This window comes from Haliaeetus leucocephalus, unplaced genomic scaffold (genome assembly GCF_000737465.1).
Source record: "Haliaeetus leucocephalus isolate CR32 unplaced genomic scaffold, Haliaeetus_leucocephalus-4.0 Scaffold556, whole genome shotgun sequence".
In the NCBI taxonomy this organism is placed as follows: Eukaryota; Metazoa; Chordata; class Aves; order Accipitriformes; family Accipitridae; genus Haliaeetus; species Haliaeetus leucocephalus.
In genome coordinates this window covers 3,264,196-3,283,174 of record NW_010972992.1, presented here as the reverse complement: position 1 = coordinate 3,283,174, position 18,979 = coordinate 3,264,196, and the positions used below count along the sequence as shown (strand labels likewise).

The following is an 18,979-nucleotide window of genomic DNA, read 5'->3' as shown; positions in this document are numbered from 1 at the left end:
TATTATATCTAAATCTTCTGTAGCATGCTTCCATTTTTGATAGAAGCAGCTGTTTAACACTTACGACTCCGGGTGACACAGATCAGAAGCCTACCTCTCTTGCACTTGTTTGTTCTTGTTCAGGGACACCCTGGGAAAATGTTACTTCTTAAGAGTAGAAATTACTCTTCAAGGAGCCACGTACCGCATTGCATTCAGTGACACAGATCAGTTACCACCACCTTTCCGCATAGACAATTTTTCCAAGGTAAAAGAGCAAAAAATCATATTTTTTCTTTTATTTTTTGTTAAAAAAGAAAAGTATGAGTTCTTTTATATTTGTTAGAAGCCGGAGCTGACTAGCTTGTGTAATGAAATAAAATGTAAGTATGTGTAGCAAGAGGTATTTCTGTATAATAATTGTAATTTTCTGAAGTTTTAGTAAAACTTGGTAGTACTTAACTACTTCATCTTGTTCAAATGATGGTGCTAACATTGTGGCTTTTGTAAGTGAATTGAAAGGAAGAGCATTATTACTGATGAGAAAATCATGTTAGGGTGATAGTTTGTAATCTGTTCTGTGTTATTTTTAGCACTTGAATAACCTGTAAAAAGAATTTGAGCTACTTCTGCCACTTCCTTTCTCTCTGTCTTTGGGCTTCCATGTCAGTGATTATAAAAATCAGAGAATTTACTTTGCATATTTTACAGTAACTTACTGACTTGTAATCAGACCAGTAGACAGAGCTCTTGATACTTGCTGGTTCTCGTTCTGGATTTTGGTACTGAACTGGGCAAGTCTCCAAATTTTGATTAGGAGGGTTTGAGATACTGCTGTGGGACTAAAAACATTTTGAACCATGGATGACAGATAAAAGTAAAGATGACATTTCTCATCGTTTTGAGACTGTCTTTAATTGAGACCCTGTCGTGGTTTAACCCCAGCCAGCAACTAAGCACCACGCAGCAGCTCACTCACTCCCCCCCCATGCAGTGGGATGGGGGAGAAAATCAGGAAAAGAAGTAAAACTCGTGGGTTGAGATAAGAACGGTTTAATAGAACAGAAAAGAAGAAACTAATAATGATAATGATAACACTAATAAAATGCCAACAGTAGTAATAAAAGGATTGGAATGTACAAATGATGCGCAGGGCACTTGCTCACCCCCCGCTGACTGACACCCAGCCAGTCCCCGAGCGACGATTCCCCACCCCCACTTCCCAGTTCCTAAACTAGATGGGACGTCACATGGTATGGAATACACCGTTGGCCAGTTTGGGTCAGGTGCCCTGGCTGGGCATGAGAAGCTGAAAAATCCTTGACTATAGTCTAAACACTACTGAGCAACAACTGAAAACATCAGTGTTATCAACATTCTTCACATACTGAACTCAAAACATAGCACTGTACCAGCTACCAGGAAGACAGTTAACTATATCCCAGCTGAAACCAGGACAGACCCGAATGGAAGAAAATGCATATGAAACCATTTGAGGGGGAGGGAAGGAAGTGAGCTGAACATGTTTCAGTGATCAACTCCTGAAAAATTAACAAATGATAGCAAAAAAATCTGTCTGATCAACAATTTCTCTGTGAAACCAAATCCTCTTTTGTAACTGTTACAGGTCCCAATTGTTTTTAATCAGCACGGTGTTGTTGAGCCAAGGCTGTACACTGAAGTGAAGCCCATGACTTCCCTGGATTATGCATGGGATGAACCTATTCTACCACCTTTTATAATGCTGACAGTTAAAGGAGCAGGCTCCTCAGAAATCATCTGTAGCATGAATGACTTCCAAGATAGCAAGCAGCTTTACTATGAAAATTTCATTTATATTGCTGCCACATACACTTTCTCAGGGTAATTCTTTATATATTAGATGAAAATACTTTGTATATTCATGGTGTTCTTTAGGCTTTACATTAATATTCTTTCAATGGTTGCCATTTGAAAGTTTTTCAAATGCAGCTAAACTTTTGTCAACCTTGTAGCTAGCAGAAGAAATACCAAAATTCAGAAGTTGAGTCTGGCAGTCGGTAAGCTGTGTATCTTACCTCATTTGGTCATGGTAACTTACCTTTATAGGTGCAGCTTGCCATTGTTTATTTTATCACGTAGTGAGAAAGATTTCGCATGTGCCATCTGCTGTGACCCCACTGTCTGATCATAGAAGAGCAGGGATGTTTAGGGTCATGTCTGGGGGCTTAATTTCATTTGGTGTATAAAGAACACTTGATTACAGGACATACCTATTTATGACATGCCTATGAATTTTAAACTTGTACTAGTTTATATGCTATTGAAAACAGCTATGGGAGATTGAAAATGCTTTGTTGCTTTCCTCATTAGAAAATTTTCTTGGGAATTCTTCTGCTTTGCCTGTGAAGTTCCTAGTCACAGTGAGAAATCAAAGTCCCTTTTAAGAATGTACTCAAATTGACAGCTTACACTGGTAACTCCAAAAATAACAAGAGGAGAAAAAACCCAACATAAATTATTGTTTGATTGGCTATATTGGAAGTATAAGCTTCCCTGATTGGATTTTGGTACAGATCTAATTTATTCTACAGAAGAAGCAGCTACTCTGAATAAACATGATGATGTTTTCTCGGTGTTCTAGTTTACAGGAGCCAAGTGTAAGACCTGTTGCTTCGAATAAGGATGCTGCATATGCAGAGCTTGTCCTTGATGTTTCTCCAAAGACTCAACGAGTAGTCCTGAAAAAGAAGGTACCAAGACACATTTGATTTTATTAAAATGCTGTTGCTATGTGCCGAAGTAAAATCATATGCTGGGAGAATGAAAAAATAAAAACATTTTTATGGTAACTTTTAAAGAGTGGAGACAGACTCCATTGAAAGCGACAGGTTATTGCAATTCAGTTTGCTTGAATTATGGTGGTGCTTCCATTTAAGACTTTTATGGGGGTAAGGGTGACAGAAAAGGGAATTGGAGTAAAAGTAGTAGTAACGAACATTGTAAATGCCTCTAAGACAACCAAGTGTGGTAATTGTATATTGGACATTCTAATGAAGTTACAAGGTAGGGCCTGCTTCCTTTTTGATTGCATTGTAAGCTAAGTCTTCTGTTTCTGGAGCTCTTAAGAAATAGAAACTGTACTTAAATATTGCTGAGATGAAAAATAGCTTGTAAATACAGCTCTCATCTAACAGTGCTAATGTAGGATGCATATTCATTGAATACAGAGTTGAATTAGAAGTTTTTTGTACAAACTAGTTCCTAATTTCAATTCAGGGCTCTGAAGGTAAATCTATACAAGTCATTCCAAGAATTATAATTCAAAGCATCTGATAGCAAAATGGAACAGAAATACTTGCTCTGTACTGTTGTGTTCATTTAAATGTTGAGGTTTTATGCAACAGGAGCCAGGAAAACGATCCCAGCTTTGGAGAATGACGGGCACAGGAATGCTTTGTCATGAAGGTTCTTCAGTTCCTCATAACCCCCATAAACCTTCTCCTCGGTCTGTGGACTCTTGCATGATTTTAGATATTGCCGGCCTGGCAGCTGTCACAGATAACAGGTATTGCAAATACAGTTTCTCAGGAAACTGATTATAACCATGTCTTTGAAAGCATACTTAACATGATATTCTCTGAATAAGAAAATAAATTATTCTGAAGGCATGTGGAAGAGCTAGATATTATCTGTCTTCGTGAACAGACCTCATGATCACTTTTGTGCCTTGGAAATATTTTTAAAAGCATGGCTAATGTATTTTCAGCAGCAGATTGTTAAAAGAGCATTTCAGAAGTAAGATTAGGAGAATGAGCTTGAACAAAATTAGAGTAAATGTTTGCCATTAATACATCTCCAGAGTAAAACTGACAAGTTCTAATCCTTTAAGTACTGGGTGGCATGCTTTTGCTGCAGGTACGAGCCCCTGATGTTGAGAAAGCCTGATCGACGGCGCAGTACTACGCAGACGTGGAGTTTTCGTGACGGAAAGCTGACCTGTGGTATTCACGGACTTGTTGTCCAGGTCAGTACTGATTATATGTTGAACTTGTTTTGACTGTTGCTGATACAGATGACAAAGTCATTTAGGCTTAATATTGAAGTGAACAAAAAAGCTTTGAGGCCAAAGTTCAGAATACAGAGGAAACCAGACTTGCACAAACAGCTTGTGTGGCTTAAATTCATGTTTGAATGTTCTTATCAATTTCAAATAATTAGACATCTTGCACTATTAATTTGAGAGTAAATAATTAGAAAATTAATAGGACATCATCGTTGAAAATGAACAGTGTAGTGATAAATAGAGCCTTGATAGTCTCACACATGCCAAATGTGAAAATGCTGCAGGTTGTGTCAATTAATGTCACTTATGAAAGTCAAGATTTGTGTATAACCAAGCACTTCTCAGAATCATGCTGCTAACATTTTAGTAATAAGAATTTTAAAAGCAGTTTGAACTGTTTGTTTACAAACAAATTTAAATTACCCTGCATACTGTTGAAATAGCAATTATGTTTGTAATAAATAATGTTATTTCTAATGTTTTATTTTGAAAAATAAATTGTGCTAGCTATGTCAATGGAAATCAACCTCAATTCAGTGGAAAAAGTACCGTCATAGGGAATATGTTAGCTCTGTGATGAAAGGGAGTCTTTTATGTGCACAATAAATCTGGAATGGATCTGTAAGGTACAAACTGATAACATCACTTTGAAAATCCTGCAGACAGGATACTATCATGTTCTGTTGGGGATATCGCCCCCTTCTGCCCCCTTTCTTTTCTTGTTTCTAAATTCCTTGTAATTTGTTGGGGTTTTGTTTGAGTTTTTTTCCCCCAAAAATGTGTGCTTCGGTTATTTCTTCATTTTAAAACAGGACAGGAATGACAGAAAACCAGCATCTCGGTCATTTTGCTCACTCTGTAATAGCAGAACCGTATGTATGTCATCTGTGAAACTAGAAATACCCTGCCAAAACTGATTTTGAAGTTTCAGATGCTTGTTCTGATGTAAGCAAAGAAGAAAAAGTATGGAAAATACTCCTAAAGCTTCACAATAACCTTTTAAGACTGTATTTGTAGTTCTAGTCTGATTAATTTTAAAGGAATGTAGTAGCCGTAAGAGAGGATTCCAGCCTCCAGAATAGATACAGTAAGGATAGCAGCAATGTAGTGTTCCTTTGCCACCTTTGATGCTATGTTTCAATTCTAATACCAAAAAACAGATCTAGAGAAGAATATTTGACTTAGTCCCATGATTTTGCATTGATCATTTTGTGATCAGATTACTGTAGCTTAGTAACTTAATACTTGTCACTCTGAAGCAGCCAAAAAAGCCCTGCATTGCTGTTTGAAGATGTTGACTCAGTAAGGATTCACGTTCTCATCTGCAGATCCAGAGTTGATCTTTTAGAAAGCTTTCTATCATTTTGAAAATATTTTCAGGAAGGACTTCCCATGTTTGATCATGATAATGATAGCTTCAGTTTCTGAACATCCAGTGGGAATACTTTAATTATTAATCTTGGCTGTTTCTTCTAGCTGCCGAGCTGGTTAAACATGAGCTACCAGAAGCTTTAGTAATACCAAGTAAAATGCTGCTGGAGTACTTTTCTTTTAGTTCTGAAGAGTAAGGAGAGGAAAGTAAAATACACTTTTAAACTAATGCATGTAAACAGTTATCTGAAGCCTTTACCTATCAATTTTTTTTTCCTTACTCTTCTTTCTTTCTCCAGGCAAAGGGAGGAATACTAGGTCTTCATGATGGAGCAGAAGTTGTTCTTGGTCCTGATACTTCACTTGAACTTTTGGGGCCAGTTCCACCTGAGCAGCAGTTCATAAACCAAAAGATGAGGCCTGGGTCAGGAGTACTAGCTGTTAGAGTCATCCCAGATGGGCCAACTAGAGTTCTGCAGGTGAAAGTCCTTCATTAACTAGAATCTAGTTTTATTATTTGCTTGTACTTGAAACACCTTTTTCTATATTGCATCTCTAAATTCTTACAAAAAGTTACCTTTATAATGATATGCAAGGGGAGGGGAATATCATAAAACAGAAATAATTACAACAAAAGTTTTCATTGTATTTATTTTTTTAAAAAGATAACTTTATAAGGTAGGACAATATAGCTGTTATTTATAAATAGGAAAGTGATCATTGTAGTAATGTATTTGTTTATCAGATAACGGATTTTAACCAACGTAGAAATGATCGTTTATCCAGTGAAGGAGATGAACTTCCAGTTACGGAACAAGATCTACGCAAGTTAAAAAATCCAGATACAGAGCAGGAATTAGAAGTAAGATATTGTAACTAGTATCTGTCTCTTATTTATCATTTTCCTTTCTATATTTTGGGAGGGGGGCTGGGGAAGTTGGTCATTAACTTTTCCCTATGATGACCTCTTGTTATGAACTTGTAGATTTTCCTGCTAAAACTCCTCATTCTTAGCAGTTGGGTTTATATGTCTTAACACCTCTTTATTCGAAGACTAATTGTTAATAAGCTGTTCAGCCTCTCTGGAGATGAGTCTAAAAAAAATAACTTCTTTGCAGAAGTATATATTCAGTATCATGGGTTTTTTCAGTGTTGGTTTGTTAGTAGTGGGGTTTTTTCCTCCTTCAAATATTTTTTGTTCTCAGGTGCTTGTGAAACTGGAAGGTGGAATAGGATTGTCTTTGGTCAACAAAGTTCCTGAAGAGCTAATATTTGCAAGCCTCACAAGAATTAATATCCACTACACACAACTGTCGACAAGTCAGGTGCTAGAGCTCAGTGTGCAAGACATACAGGTATTTGCCATTTTGAAAAAAATTTGTTCATAGGTCTCTTGTGGTTTTTGTTGTCATAATAGGTTTGAAAAATGTTTAGAGCTGTTACTGAGATTTCAATTCCTAAATATCATAGAAGTTTTGATTAGCATCGATGTTTGCTTTTCATTGTTCTCTGCTTAGTAATAGTTGATACAGTGATATATTTATGCCGTTGATTTCTGTTAGGCAAGTTAGAATCTTTTTTATTTTGTAAACAGGTCAGATTAAGATTTTTCTCCCTTCCTAGTTCTTGGTTCTTTGTCATTATATAATGAAAAAGCAGCCATTGAAAGCAGGAGTCCTAATGCTGGTAGTACCGCAGTATATGTTTTTGGCTTTGCAGAGTTTTGCCTTAACCTTTGTTTTCAGTTCAGTCTTTGAAATTCAGAAGTTAACAGTTTTTATAGTCTTCAGGTTTTTATTCTACTACTAAGTTCCTCTAAATTATTAGAATTCTGCTCCCAATATGTAAGATTTCCTTGGAAGGGGAGTTGTGGATACTGATGTAGATTACAGAAGATAAATGGATACTTAGAGGCATCAATCAAACTTAAATGCAGTAGATTGACTCTGCTGTTGTTTAGTATTTTTGGCTATGTTTTTTGAAAAAAGAAAAAAAACACAGAGAACATAGCAATTTTGTTCTAGGTATTTTATTGGTAGCTATAACTGCTTTTTTAAATGGAGGACGCTTGTATTTTTTTGGTATGATCTCACTGGTGATCAATAACCAAGTATATTCAGTATCTCCCTGGCTCGAGGACCATGTATTTCTGACAGCTTTTAAGTCCTCAGTTAAAGAGGATCAGTTATGCTGTTTATTGTCACATATTGAGATTTTGTTGTCTGTCTTGTCCACTCTGTAGGTGGACAACCAGCTTATTGGCACCACACAGCCATTTATGCTCTTTCTGACACCTAAGATGAGTGAAAATGAACCTGTGGAGACTGGTCCTGCTGTGCAAGTAAATGCAATGAAATTTCCCAGTAAAAACGCACTGACTGATATATACAAGGTAAACTGCAATGTTTTGATTGTGCCATGCATGTATTAATCTGTTCAAATGACCTTTCCTGTTCCTAATTTTTACTAGTAATCTGAATTTCACTAACGAGTGAAATACTCTTTGTTGAATTAATACTGAGGCTTAAAGGATGCTATATCCACCTTCTCATGTTCATAGTGTTTAAAGCTACAGTACAGTGATGAACAGGATAATAAATATGTTTTAAAATACAACAAATTAGGCTAGACCCCTGTTTGTTTGTGTCTGTGGCCTTGCTTCTCAATCCAGTTATTCTCCCCTCAGAATTGATGGGTACCATTGTAGCGTGGTGAACCAGCAAATCTATGCTATGCTTTTCATGAGTTGTGTACAAGGTTATTACTTCTCTCTGATAAGCTTTTATCTTGCAGGACATACCCTGTTCTGTGTACTGCAGCTGTTTGGAAATGTTGTTTGGAAATTTATCCACCAACTGTGGTATGCATTGTGAGGGCAAAACTGAGTTGGTTATCAAGACCTATTTTCTCACTTGGAATCTTTACCCTTGTATTCTGATGCTGTTTTTCAAAACAGCCGATTTCGGTGTTGGAAAACAGCTAAGCGTCAGATTCTGAAGTGTTAGTATTAGGTAATGAAGCACAACACTTTCCAAAAAAATTGAAACAGTCATCACTAGTTGTAGATAACTTTAAGTGAAGAAAACTACCGAAGATGTTTTGAAGGTGGGAATTTCACTGCAAGTCTATTCCAGTGAAAATATTCTGTTGAAATAGAACACATTGTCCTATTTAATGGCTTACATGGATTATATTTTAGGTGTTAATACTGTAAACTGAGACTTGCTTATCTTTGTAGCATCTGATGATCACTGCTCGAAAGTTCACAGTTCAAATTGAGGAGAAACTACTTCTGAAGCTGTTGAGTTTCTTTGGCTATGATCAGTCTGAATCAGGTATAGTATAAAGTTACAAAGATCAGTTTTACAGTGTACAGAGGTATTATGATCGTTGCATATGAAGTAAGTTCAAACGCCTAGCAAACTTAGCTGCTTGGAAGCCTTCTACTGTTGAACAGAAAGCTGATGTCTCAATGGCCCTTATAAAGCTGTTCCATGTATATTGTGCTTGTTACAGTATTCAGGTAATGACCCATGTAACATGCTGTTGTCCAGTACACAGTGGCTGAGCTGAGCCTCTATGGGAAGGAGTTTAGTAATCATCTTAAGTTCCTGTATCTGGATTGATCTAAATTGGGATAAAAGGAATTGTGTTTTTAATTTAGCAAACCACTTTGTTTAGTACTGTTTGTTTATTTAAAGCCAAGGCAGAAATGGGATGTCTGTTCATTTGTTCCTTGGGCAGTTCCTCTTGCTTAACTGAAGGAAAACTTTGGCTGTCTGACCTTTTAGTTGTGACATCCATACCCCTGGCTTTAATCGTAATGTAAGTTTTCCTCATTCAGTGAGGCAAGACAGAGCTATTGAATCTTCTAATCTCATAGATGTTGTTCTAATCCTTCTATTGTAGGGTTTATCTGTACTTCAGAAACTTTCTGAAATGTCTGTTTTGGAGTGGCAGTTGAAAAAGTCATTTTTATTATGCAGTAGAGTGTGTAGGGTTATATAATAAAATAACTTGCAGGAAAAAAAACTATTTTTGGCATGATTCCAAATGAGGGCAAACCTACCAATGATGCTCAAGTGTTCTGTGTCTTGCTAATCCACAGTATCTTGTGAATTGTCTCTGAAAAAACAGGAGTATTACGTTTCCTGGTTTCACAAAGGACTTAGACTTAGGTTTGTAGTGATGAAGAAGAAATAAAGATTTTGAGTTCTGCTCTTACACTGTTCGCTACTCTGTCCTTTGTTTTGGTTTACCTTGATGCTTTTGCTGGTTTTTTGTTTCCTTATTTAACTGTATGCTCTTTGTAGTTTATCCACTGATGCTGATGATGTCATCCAAGATTCGGACAAAAATTATTGTCATTTGCATTCAACATGTTTAATTGTTCAACCTGAGTTCATAAGACTTTGTCATCTTTCCTCTTTCCCCCTGCCTTCTCACACCATCAAGATGCTCTTACAAACAACATATGAACCTGTTAGTGTCAACTAAATTTGGCTCACTCTGTACATAAACTGATGTACTGAATGTCTTCCATGTAGGCATTTTGTCCATTCTGTAGTGATAATTGGAAGGATTGTCAGCTTTGCTTGCCTTGTACATTATACTGATAGTTGAGCGTGTAAGGAATTATAAAGAAAGTAGAGAGAGACTATGACTACGCAGTAGGAAACATTGCATAGTTGTTTGTATCTCCTTGTTTCTGTATGCTGACAAAGATAAATTAGAAGGGAGATTAAAAGCTCAAATAACTTAAACTATGCACTTGGATGAGCTTTTTTTTTATCTAGCTATAAATACATTCAGGTTTTAGAGATGCAGGCAGATCTGAAAAAAAATTCTCGAGCCTCAAAGGTCAACTTCATGTCACAAGGCATGAGTAATTTTGCTGGCTACATAAGCATTGCACATACTTTTTATTTGTACTGAGAAACTATTAACTCTTTACAGAGTATGCATTCATAAACCCATATTTGCTTACATATACTCTATTCTGATCCCTATGTTTTGTCTGGATGAAGAGGTTGAAAAGTATGATGAAAACCTCCATGAAAAGGTTGTTGAACAAGGTGGAGGACAAAAGCGATACTACTTTGAAAATCTGAAAATTAGCGTGCCTCAAATAAAGCTGAGTGTCTTCACTTCCAACAAGCTACCTTTGGATCTCAAGGTATGCCAATGCATTCACAGAATATGCTTCCAAGTAAAGAGGTTCTATGGGAGGAAGAAAAGGGAACAGAAGCCTTAACTTATTGCTGTTAATTTCTATTTACTCTTCCATTATGTAAGTTACAAATAATAGAAGTTCCAATAACTTCTGTGATTTAATTTGCATAATTTCCAGTCTCTTCTGTAATATTCTTTCTTTTTTGTAATTTTAGTTGAAGCACAGCCAACTTCACCTAGTAACTCACTACTTTACAAAGGTTCTTGGTTACGTTAATGGTAGTGTCAAGAGCTTAAATGGGGTGACCATCCTGTGGGAGGGCTGAGGTGAGGGTTAAGAAAAGAAGTTACTCGATGTAAGGAGCAGAAATACAGGACAGCTCTGAGTGTTTTCATCCAAAAAACGTTATCTTACTGGAGTCGGAGGGTTTGCATGAGCACTGTGCATTTTGGTTCAATACTATTGTGAATTCAGATTGAGTGTGAACTTAGGTGGAAAATCTGGTCCATTTCATGTGGTTAATAAATGTTTTGGCACAGTTGTTAAAGTGAACCAGGGATCCTAAATTATAGCAAGAAGGTAATCTCATCTAGTGTTCCCAGCTTATGTGTGGGGACCTTCCTAGGTATAATAAGGTGGTAATAGTTAGCAATATTGCAGTTCCCTCTGAGCTAATACAACTGATTTCCTCCAGCGTGGGCACGTTGAAACAAAACTGTTGTGGTTTAACCCCAGCCAGCAACTAAGCACCACGCAGCCGCTCACTCACTCCCCCCCCATCCAGTGGGATGGGGGAGAAAATCGGGAAAAGAAGTAAAACTCGTGGGTTGAGATAAGAACGGTTTAATAGAACAGAAAAGAAGAAACTAACAATGATAATGATAACACTAATAAAATGCCAACAGTAGTAATAAAAGGATTGGAATGTACAAATGATGCGCAGGGCAATTGCTCACCACCTGCCGACTGACACCCAGCCCGTCCCCGAGTGGCGATTCCCTGCCCCCCACTTCCCAGTTCCTAAACTAGATGGGACGTCCCATGGTATGGAATACACTGTTGGCCAGTTTGGGTCAGGTGCCCTGGCTGGGCATGAGAAGCTGAAAAATCCTTGACTTTAGTCTAAACACTACTGAGCAACAACTGAAAACATCAGTGTCATCAACATTCTTCACATACTGAACTCAAAACACAGCGCTGTACCAGCTACTAGGAAGACAGTTAACTACATCCCAGCTGAAACCAGGACAAAAACCAACCAACCAAACGATTAAAAAATCCTCCCCACTGTGGAGGAACTGAGCTGCTGCCTGTTTGACTTGTGTGCTCAAAAAACAAAATTGAGACACTGACCAGGCTTTTTTGTGCCCTTGATATTATGGACATTAAGATGTGCAAGCTTTTAAAGAAGTTTAGTGGAATGAGCGTATACCATAGAGTCCTACCAGAATATCATCAGTCATGCATTCTTGTATTGCTTTTACCAAATCCTTGTGCAAAGGAGGACAACTCAATAGCTAGCTGTAATATTCCTCACCGTTCAACATCATCAGCAGTGTCTTGAATGTGTTTGCACTTTAGCTTCAACACGAAAATGCTTATCATCTGATTATCTCAAATTTAGAGAGAGAAAACAGTGTTAGTGGTGAGTGCCTTTAAGAAACTATTAATGTTCACTGTTCTGTTTGGATTTCCTACCACCTTTGGTATATGATTGCATATGGATATATCTTGGCAGCTGCCGGCATTGTTCCCAAGAGAAAACTTGGTGTATACATTCCCCCCCCCAATGATAACAGTTACTGGCTGTATTCTGTATGTGAACTTTCACAGAAAGAGTTCCATTCAGTTTTGTAGCACAGGAGAGTTCAGGGTAGGAGGGAAGAGAGAAATCACAGTAGAGCCTTTGTAGAAGTTGTTCTAACTACCTTTAATGTTTCTGGCTTGGACATTGCTGTCTGGTAATTTGGTGTAGACAGATTATTTTTATTAGGTACCAGTATTAACAAAGTTGCCTTCTATAATATCTGATACTTAAACAGGAAATTACTTCCTACCCAAGTGAATAATGAGGACTACTCTAGTTAGTCATCCATTTACTGAAAAAATAAATAGGTCCTTTCTTACTTGCAAATTTAAATCAGACCTGTAATTTACCTTAATTGCCTGCAGATGGCAGAAAAACTCATATTACTTACTACCAAGTGTGCTTAGTGATCAATGTAGAATGATATAACAGGAGTATCAGGCTTCTTGCTTTCTTCACATTTTCTGATGTTGGTGACTGTGCAGATGCCCTCATCAAGACCTGAAATAGAAGGGATCTCTTTCATAAAAGATTAGTTTTCTTGTAAAATTTTTCCAAAATTATTTTATTTATGTGTATGTATATATAGATGTATAGCTTGTCCACCTTAAATATGTTTTTTTAATGTATAGATTGTACAGGTTACAGATGGCCCATGGGCTAATTACTGTCTTAGTTTTCTTCCTTGAAAATAATTGAAAAAGCTGGTTTAAAGAATTTCAGTACACCACATAACGTTAAGAAATGAGCCTCAGGCTTGCAGGAAATTATGTATGTTGTTCCAGCTCATCCTGACATTTAATCCCTTCATAAAACTTCAGCAGGGTGGAAAATACCCAGTTTTGTCCTCACTAAGTATGAAGGAAATTAATTTAGGGTTCAGTTTAACTGAATATTAGATCAATTATAGCAAAGTGCTAAGCATGAAATCTTAAACACATTTTGTTTTTAAATATTCCTATCGACTGTAGGAAACAGATTGCATTGGGGGGGTGTTTAATGACTATCTAGTTATTGAAGAAATGCAGTTCTAATAATTGATCATTGCTTACAAGTAAAAGGTTTATGGAGTGATTGCCCTCTGTATCAAAGCATCTACATGGCAGTGGCAAACTACTCTAGCCGCTTCAGATAATTTTGTGTTACCCATTTAAAGATTTATTCATTTGGGTGCTGTGTATGACAAGTAGAGATGAAAATTAAAGTAGTAATATCTTTTATTTAATTAGGCACTGAAAAGCACGCTGGGATTTCCTCTAATCCGATTTGAAGATGCTGTGATTAATCTGGATCCTTTCACTAGGGTCCATCCATATGAAACTCAGGAGTTTATCATGAATGACATTCTGAAACACTTTCAAGAGGTAAGTGTCATACAGATTTTACTGTGGCAAAGGCTGAACTTCTCTTGATTGACAAGTTCTCTACTGAGGGTGCGGGAACTCTTTCTTGACCATGTACTTAAGCGTTAGTGCTGTATTGCTTCTTTGGTGTGTGGAGAAATAGCATCACGTGCTTCTAAGAATGCACTGAATTTTAAGATGAAAATATTGTTGATCTTACTGGTATTTCTGTGTTCATTTCTTCAGTAAAACTATCTAGTTTTGTATATGCTTTTGCTGTGGGTGGGACTTTTTTTTTTTCCCCTTTTAATCAACCTTGCTGGTGTTAATGTGATCCATAAGTGATGTTTCATTATTCCTGTTGATTTTACAGGAGCTGCTTAGTCAGGCAGCAAGGATTCTAGGTTCTGTGGATTTCCTTGGCAACCCTATGGGTCTTTTGAATGATGTTTCAGAAGGTGTTACTGGACTTATAAAATACGGCAATGTTGGTGGTCTCATAAGAAATGTCACACATGGAGTATCAAACTCTGCCGCAAAGGTAATTATTATGATATTGAAGTCTGCTAAAACAATAAGCAAAAAATAGTTAGGAAACAAGTCAAATAGAATTATTGACCATCTCTAAATAGCTATATGTCCTGTTTGTTTTGTAAAAATTGTGTTTGTAGTGTAGATTTTTTTTTTTTAAATGCTTTATATATACACTGCAGGGATGCCAGAAACCCTGCAGGAGTCAATGAAAGCACTCAAGGCTTTATTATTGATATACATATTTTTTGCAAATTGAATGCAGTAGTTAACCAAAGTGAGAACTAAAATGTTGCTCAAGTGTGTCATCATCTCCTATGTGCAAATGAACAAAGTTATATTATGTTATGTATAGAATTTATATAGAGAGAACACTAGAGAAATTTGGAGTATTTAAAGGTTTATTTAGTATAACAGGAGCTGTTAACTTTTGTTTTTTAAAAGCTGATGTGAATGTCAATTATTATGCTAATGCCTGAGTTCGGGGGTTTTTTTCTATGCCACATCGCACCAAACTAAGGAATTCCCGGATTGCTGTGCATTTATCTTTAGTTTAATTCCAAAGTCTCTGCATGGTGAATGTTCTTTTGTTCTTCTGATAATGACTGGATTGAGGGAATTCAATTGTATCAGTGTTATCAGTGAAAATAACTATCTTCAGTGCCTGAGAGAGGTATGATCTGACACAGCAGCCGAAAATAGGCAGTGGTTTTGATCATAGTTGATACTGTGCTTGATACTGAACAAACATATGTTTGTTTGGATAAAAAAAATCATGAAATATTCTCATTACGTACACAGTGTGTCAACGTGTACTGTGAATGAACTTTGTGATCATGGGTAGAATTGGAATAATCCTTTCTCCACCTAAGAAGGAGACACCTAAGGACGTGTTGTTAAAATTTGTTTTTGTGAAAATTCTTTACTTCCTATTATTTTTATTTTCCAAACTGGTAGGTTTGTCCGTGTGTATTATCATGGTTCATCCTTTCACAGCCTATTCCACTTATCTGTATACAAGGAGACCTACTTTTTTCCCCATATTAGTGGGAAAAGGTAATTCAGAAGATGAGAAAGGTGAAATGTAGAGCTTGCATAATTACAGATGGCTCAGGACTAAAGTTCTCAAACCTAGTTAAACTGCCATAGAGATCCCCAGTCCATCACCAAGTGCATAGTTGTGAGCATATCTAACCCAGATAGTTGAACCATGAGGAAAGGTGACATCCACCTTGTATATCATAATTATCTTGTGGCCAGCATTAGCCCATTTGGGACAATTTCAAGAAATTCAGACAAAATACCATGTGTTGATATTCCTGTCTTCATCAGCACTGCAAATACAAGCTTATCCAAGCAATCTGTAGAAGACTTACTGAGCTTCTGTAAGGCAGTATCCATCTGTGCAAATAAGTATTTTTGTCCATACTTTCTACTTGTGGTTCTAGTCTCTTGTGACCCATCCACTCCACCCAATAGAGTAAGTTTCTTTAGAGTTTCCTTTCTATAAAGTGTTGTTTCCTCATTGCAGTCACATCTGCAGCAACAGTCTCATAAATCTTTCTTTAAAAGGCACGAGCCTTCCTACATTTCCCACAAGGGCAAGGTCATTCTTTGAACTTTGGAGTCATTTGTAACCAAGGGTTTTGTGAAGGAAGATTTTCAAAGGCAGAAGGGCAGTTGGATGCTGAACTCCTTTCAAAATTCAACAGGAGCTGAGTGCCTGCTTCCCATTTATACCTTTGAAAATCACCCCATGTACTATTTATCTGTCTTCCCAGGTATTTTTTTTTCTTTCTCCTTGATATATCCGAAACGTCTGTGATGCAAGTCTCACACAGTTCCCTTTTAAAAACTTTTTATATGGATTATGTATTTGTCCTTTCAGAGCAAGGAGAGAATTATATCTTTTAGGAAGGCTTAATAGTACGTTATGGAATTCCTTGATGAATCCTCTTTTCCAAAGGATGCATCTGAATTCTGCTACAGAGAAGATCACAGTAAAAAAGGCTCAAATAATCAGGATAAATTCTTCCCTATATGTTGCACTGCTTTTAGGCATCTAAATCTGCTAGAAAACTAAGTCAGGAGTGTCCATGTATATAAAAAAAACATTTCAAGTACAATTTGTGACACATTATGTACATGGTACAATGTAGAACTTTGTCTTTCTACTATCATGTATATGCCTTATGATTGTGTCTAGGATATGTGAAGTTTTGGTAAAGGAAAAAAAATGGGGGTGGAGGGAGGATTCCAATTACTCAAGAAAAACCTGACTGAAACAATAGATCATTTTCATCTTGCTAACGGTGCTCTCTGTAGGGAAAGTATTTTAAAGTACATTTTCACTGCATAACTCTTCACCTGATTCAGCTGTGCCATAGAGGTCCTCATCTTTGCGGCTTATTCTGTGGAGCTGATAATCAATGCAGCTGAATACTAGATGACCCTGTGTTCTGCATAGAAACTGATGGCTGGGAAAAATACCCATTTTGGTTGTTTTGAGTATGTGACTTTTAAAGCATCTTAAATAAAAATCTATCCTAGATTTTAAGATGAGTTAGCTTTTAAGGTGTGAGTAGATGGATAAGTGAACTTTAATACTATAATCATCACTTTAAAAGTAACACTGCTTGACTGAATTGAAAAGTAAGCTATTTGAGTTGTATCTGGTTTTGTCATTTTATTGCTTTTCTATTTTATAGTTCTGTTGATTATCCCTGTAATGGCTTTTCCATGCATTTCAGAACACGCAGTGGGTAATGCCTTCTTTCAAGTGGAGAGCTGCAGTGTATTTAAGTTGGCACAAAACCTTAGGTTAAATAAAGTTCACTACAGACAGTTTTGTAGTTTTTATCCCTTGGAGACTCCGAGTTCTGTATTTTAAAAAGTTCTTTGATCCTAAATATAGACACCTGAGGGAATTTCATTCCCTCTGAATGGAGGCTTCTATAGTTGCCATATGCGTAGAAATGTCTTGGATTCTTGGCATCCACGCTTTTTTTTTTTTTTTTTTTTCCCCTGTTAGGCATGATAATACTAAATCCTAAATTCCTGTTTCAGAGGTGTTTCAATTAGAAGTTAATATTGAACACTGAAATTAGCATCCAAACACAAAAGTTCAGTAGCTTGTGTTCTCCAAATGGAAAATTAAGGGTGGTTGTATCTATTACTGGCAAATAGGTGTTGTGCTGACATAACGAAATTCCTGGTAGTAAAGGATTGAAAAGATTAATCAGCTTGTCAGTACTGTGTTTCATTTGTCTGATTCTTTCAACCCTTATAAGGAATTCTGTTACCTTTTATCAATTATGAGCACGTAGTAACGTAGTTGTTATGACTGTAGCTAGGCATAGTTTCTGGAGATACATATATTGGATGGAAATAATGATTGTGTCCCTCCCCCCCAAAAAATTTAATGAACTTCTTGAAAGAACTTAATTTTAATATTGAACTTTGAAGTTTCCAGTGAGAAATTGAATTAGGAAAGTAAACAATCAGCCACAGTTGCAGTTCCTTGTTAGGTTTTTGTGGAAGCTTGCTTAGGCTTGGGAGCAGGCACCTGAGGTGCCAAAACTTTACATATAGAGGAGTTGCAACAGATTGTATTGTGGGTGTTTGTTTTCTTTTATGGCTGAGGAAGAGGCACAAAGGAACTTCTGCCCTGGACTTTCATTCCATGTATTTTATTTTAATTCAGTTCAGAGTGATGGCAGAGGTGTTTTAAGTGCTTAACAGAGATAGGCAGAGAGGTAGGGTGTTGGAACCAGATAAGAAAATTGTAAGACTGTTTAATAAGGATACGAATATTGCTCCAGGTGACTGACATGGAGGCATTTGTAGAAAAGGAGCATGAAAGCAACATGAAGGGAAATAGGAGTTTTAACCCTCGTTGCAAGATAAATCAAAGCAGAATCTCAAGTGGTTGGCAGTGACAGGAAAATAAAGATGACTGAATGGAAAATGAAGAGGATGTAATAAAGGGATTATTTAAAAACAAATCATGAACAAGTGTTTGACTTGTATGAACGTTAACCCTAACAAAACTGGCAATAAATAAGATGAGAAGTGGATATAGCAGAGCACAGAAGGTGGGTACAACTTAAGCAGGTTCTACCCAGGAACAGACGGAAATGTTTCTAAAGCAATCACAGCTGGTGGTTCCCTTTTGTTTAAAGTTTCTTAGTTTATGTAACCAACCGCTCTTACTTGATACCATTCAGAAGCAAGAACAACTGGCATTCTTGCATCTTTGGAGACACTGTGTTCAGTAGTTCTAGGAATATTAGATCAAAATGCAACTCAAGTAGCTGAAAAAAAAATCCTGTCTTGGTGACAGGGAGCTTCTGGCAAAAGCCTTTGTATATGAAGCCTGAGAAAGAAGTACACAGTGGCATTTTCCTCGGGAGAGCATTAAACAAAATAGTCAACTGATAATGTAGAAAGATCATGGTGGCATTCAGGTTCTGATTTTCCTAACGTTCTATATTTTCACAATTTTCTTTTGACTCCCTACTCTTCTGTTTCACTGTTAACAGCAGAATGTGTATGGTTACTGGCAGAAAAATGAGGGAGGCTGGAATACATGTCATCTTTTTGAGCAGCTTTACAGATTTGAATTTGGGTTTTGCTTCGGGAAAGGTGATGGTCATCCTTTACAACGGTAGTCTAGGTATTGAAGTTGTGGGATTTGCCAGCAATTGCCATAAATAGTTTGTTCTGTTCCT

At 36.9% G+C, this 18,979-nt stretch overlaps 1 protein-coding gene across 1 annotated transcript in view; it reads left to right on the top strand.

Annotated features, from left to right (window-relative positions):
* The window catches only part of VPS13D (vacuolar protein sorting 13 homolog D (S. cerevisiae)), a 109,988-nt gene that overhangs the window by 54,601 nt on the left and 36,408 nt on the right, over positions 1 to 18,979 (top strand). Inside the window, exons 53-65 of the mRNA XM_010577296.1 lie at positions 124 to 247; positions 1,607 to 1,842; positions 2,603 to 2,711; positions 3,366 to 3,526; positions 3,877 to 3,985; positions 5,695 to 5,874; positions 6,141 to 6,257; positions 6,601 to 6,750; positions 7,638 to 7,787; positions 8,634 to 8,730; positions 10,423 to 10,571; positions 13,605 to 13,739; positions 14,092 to 14,259. Of these exons, the coding sequence (XP_010575598.1) occupies positions 124 to 247; positions 1,607 to 1,842; positions 2,603 to 2,711; positions 3,366 to 3,526; positions 3,877 to 3,985; positions 5,695 to 5,874; positions 6,141 to 6,257; positions 6,601 to 6,750; positions 7,638 to 7,787; positions 8,634 to 8,730; positions 10,423 to 10,571; positions 13,605 to 13,739; positions 14,092 to 14,259 (1,885 nt within the window). The remainder of the gene's footprint in view (positions 1 to 123; positions 248 to 1,606; positions 1,843 to 2,602; positions 2,712 to 3,365; positions 3,527 to 3,876; positions 3,986 to 5,694; positions 5,875 to 6,140; positions 6,258 to 6,600; positions 6,751 to 7,637; positions 7,788 to 8,633; positions 8,731 to 10,422; positions 10,572 to 13,604; positions 13,740 to 14,091; positions 14,260 to 18,979) is intronic.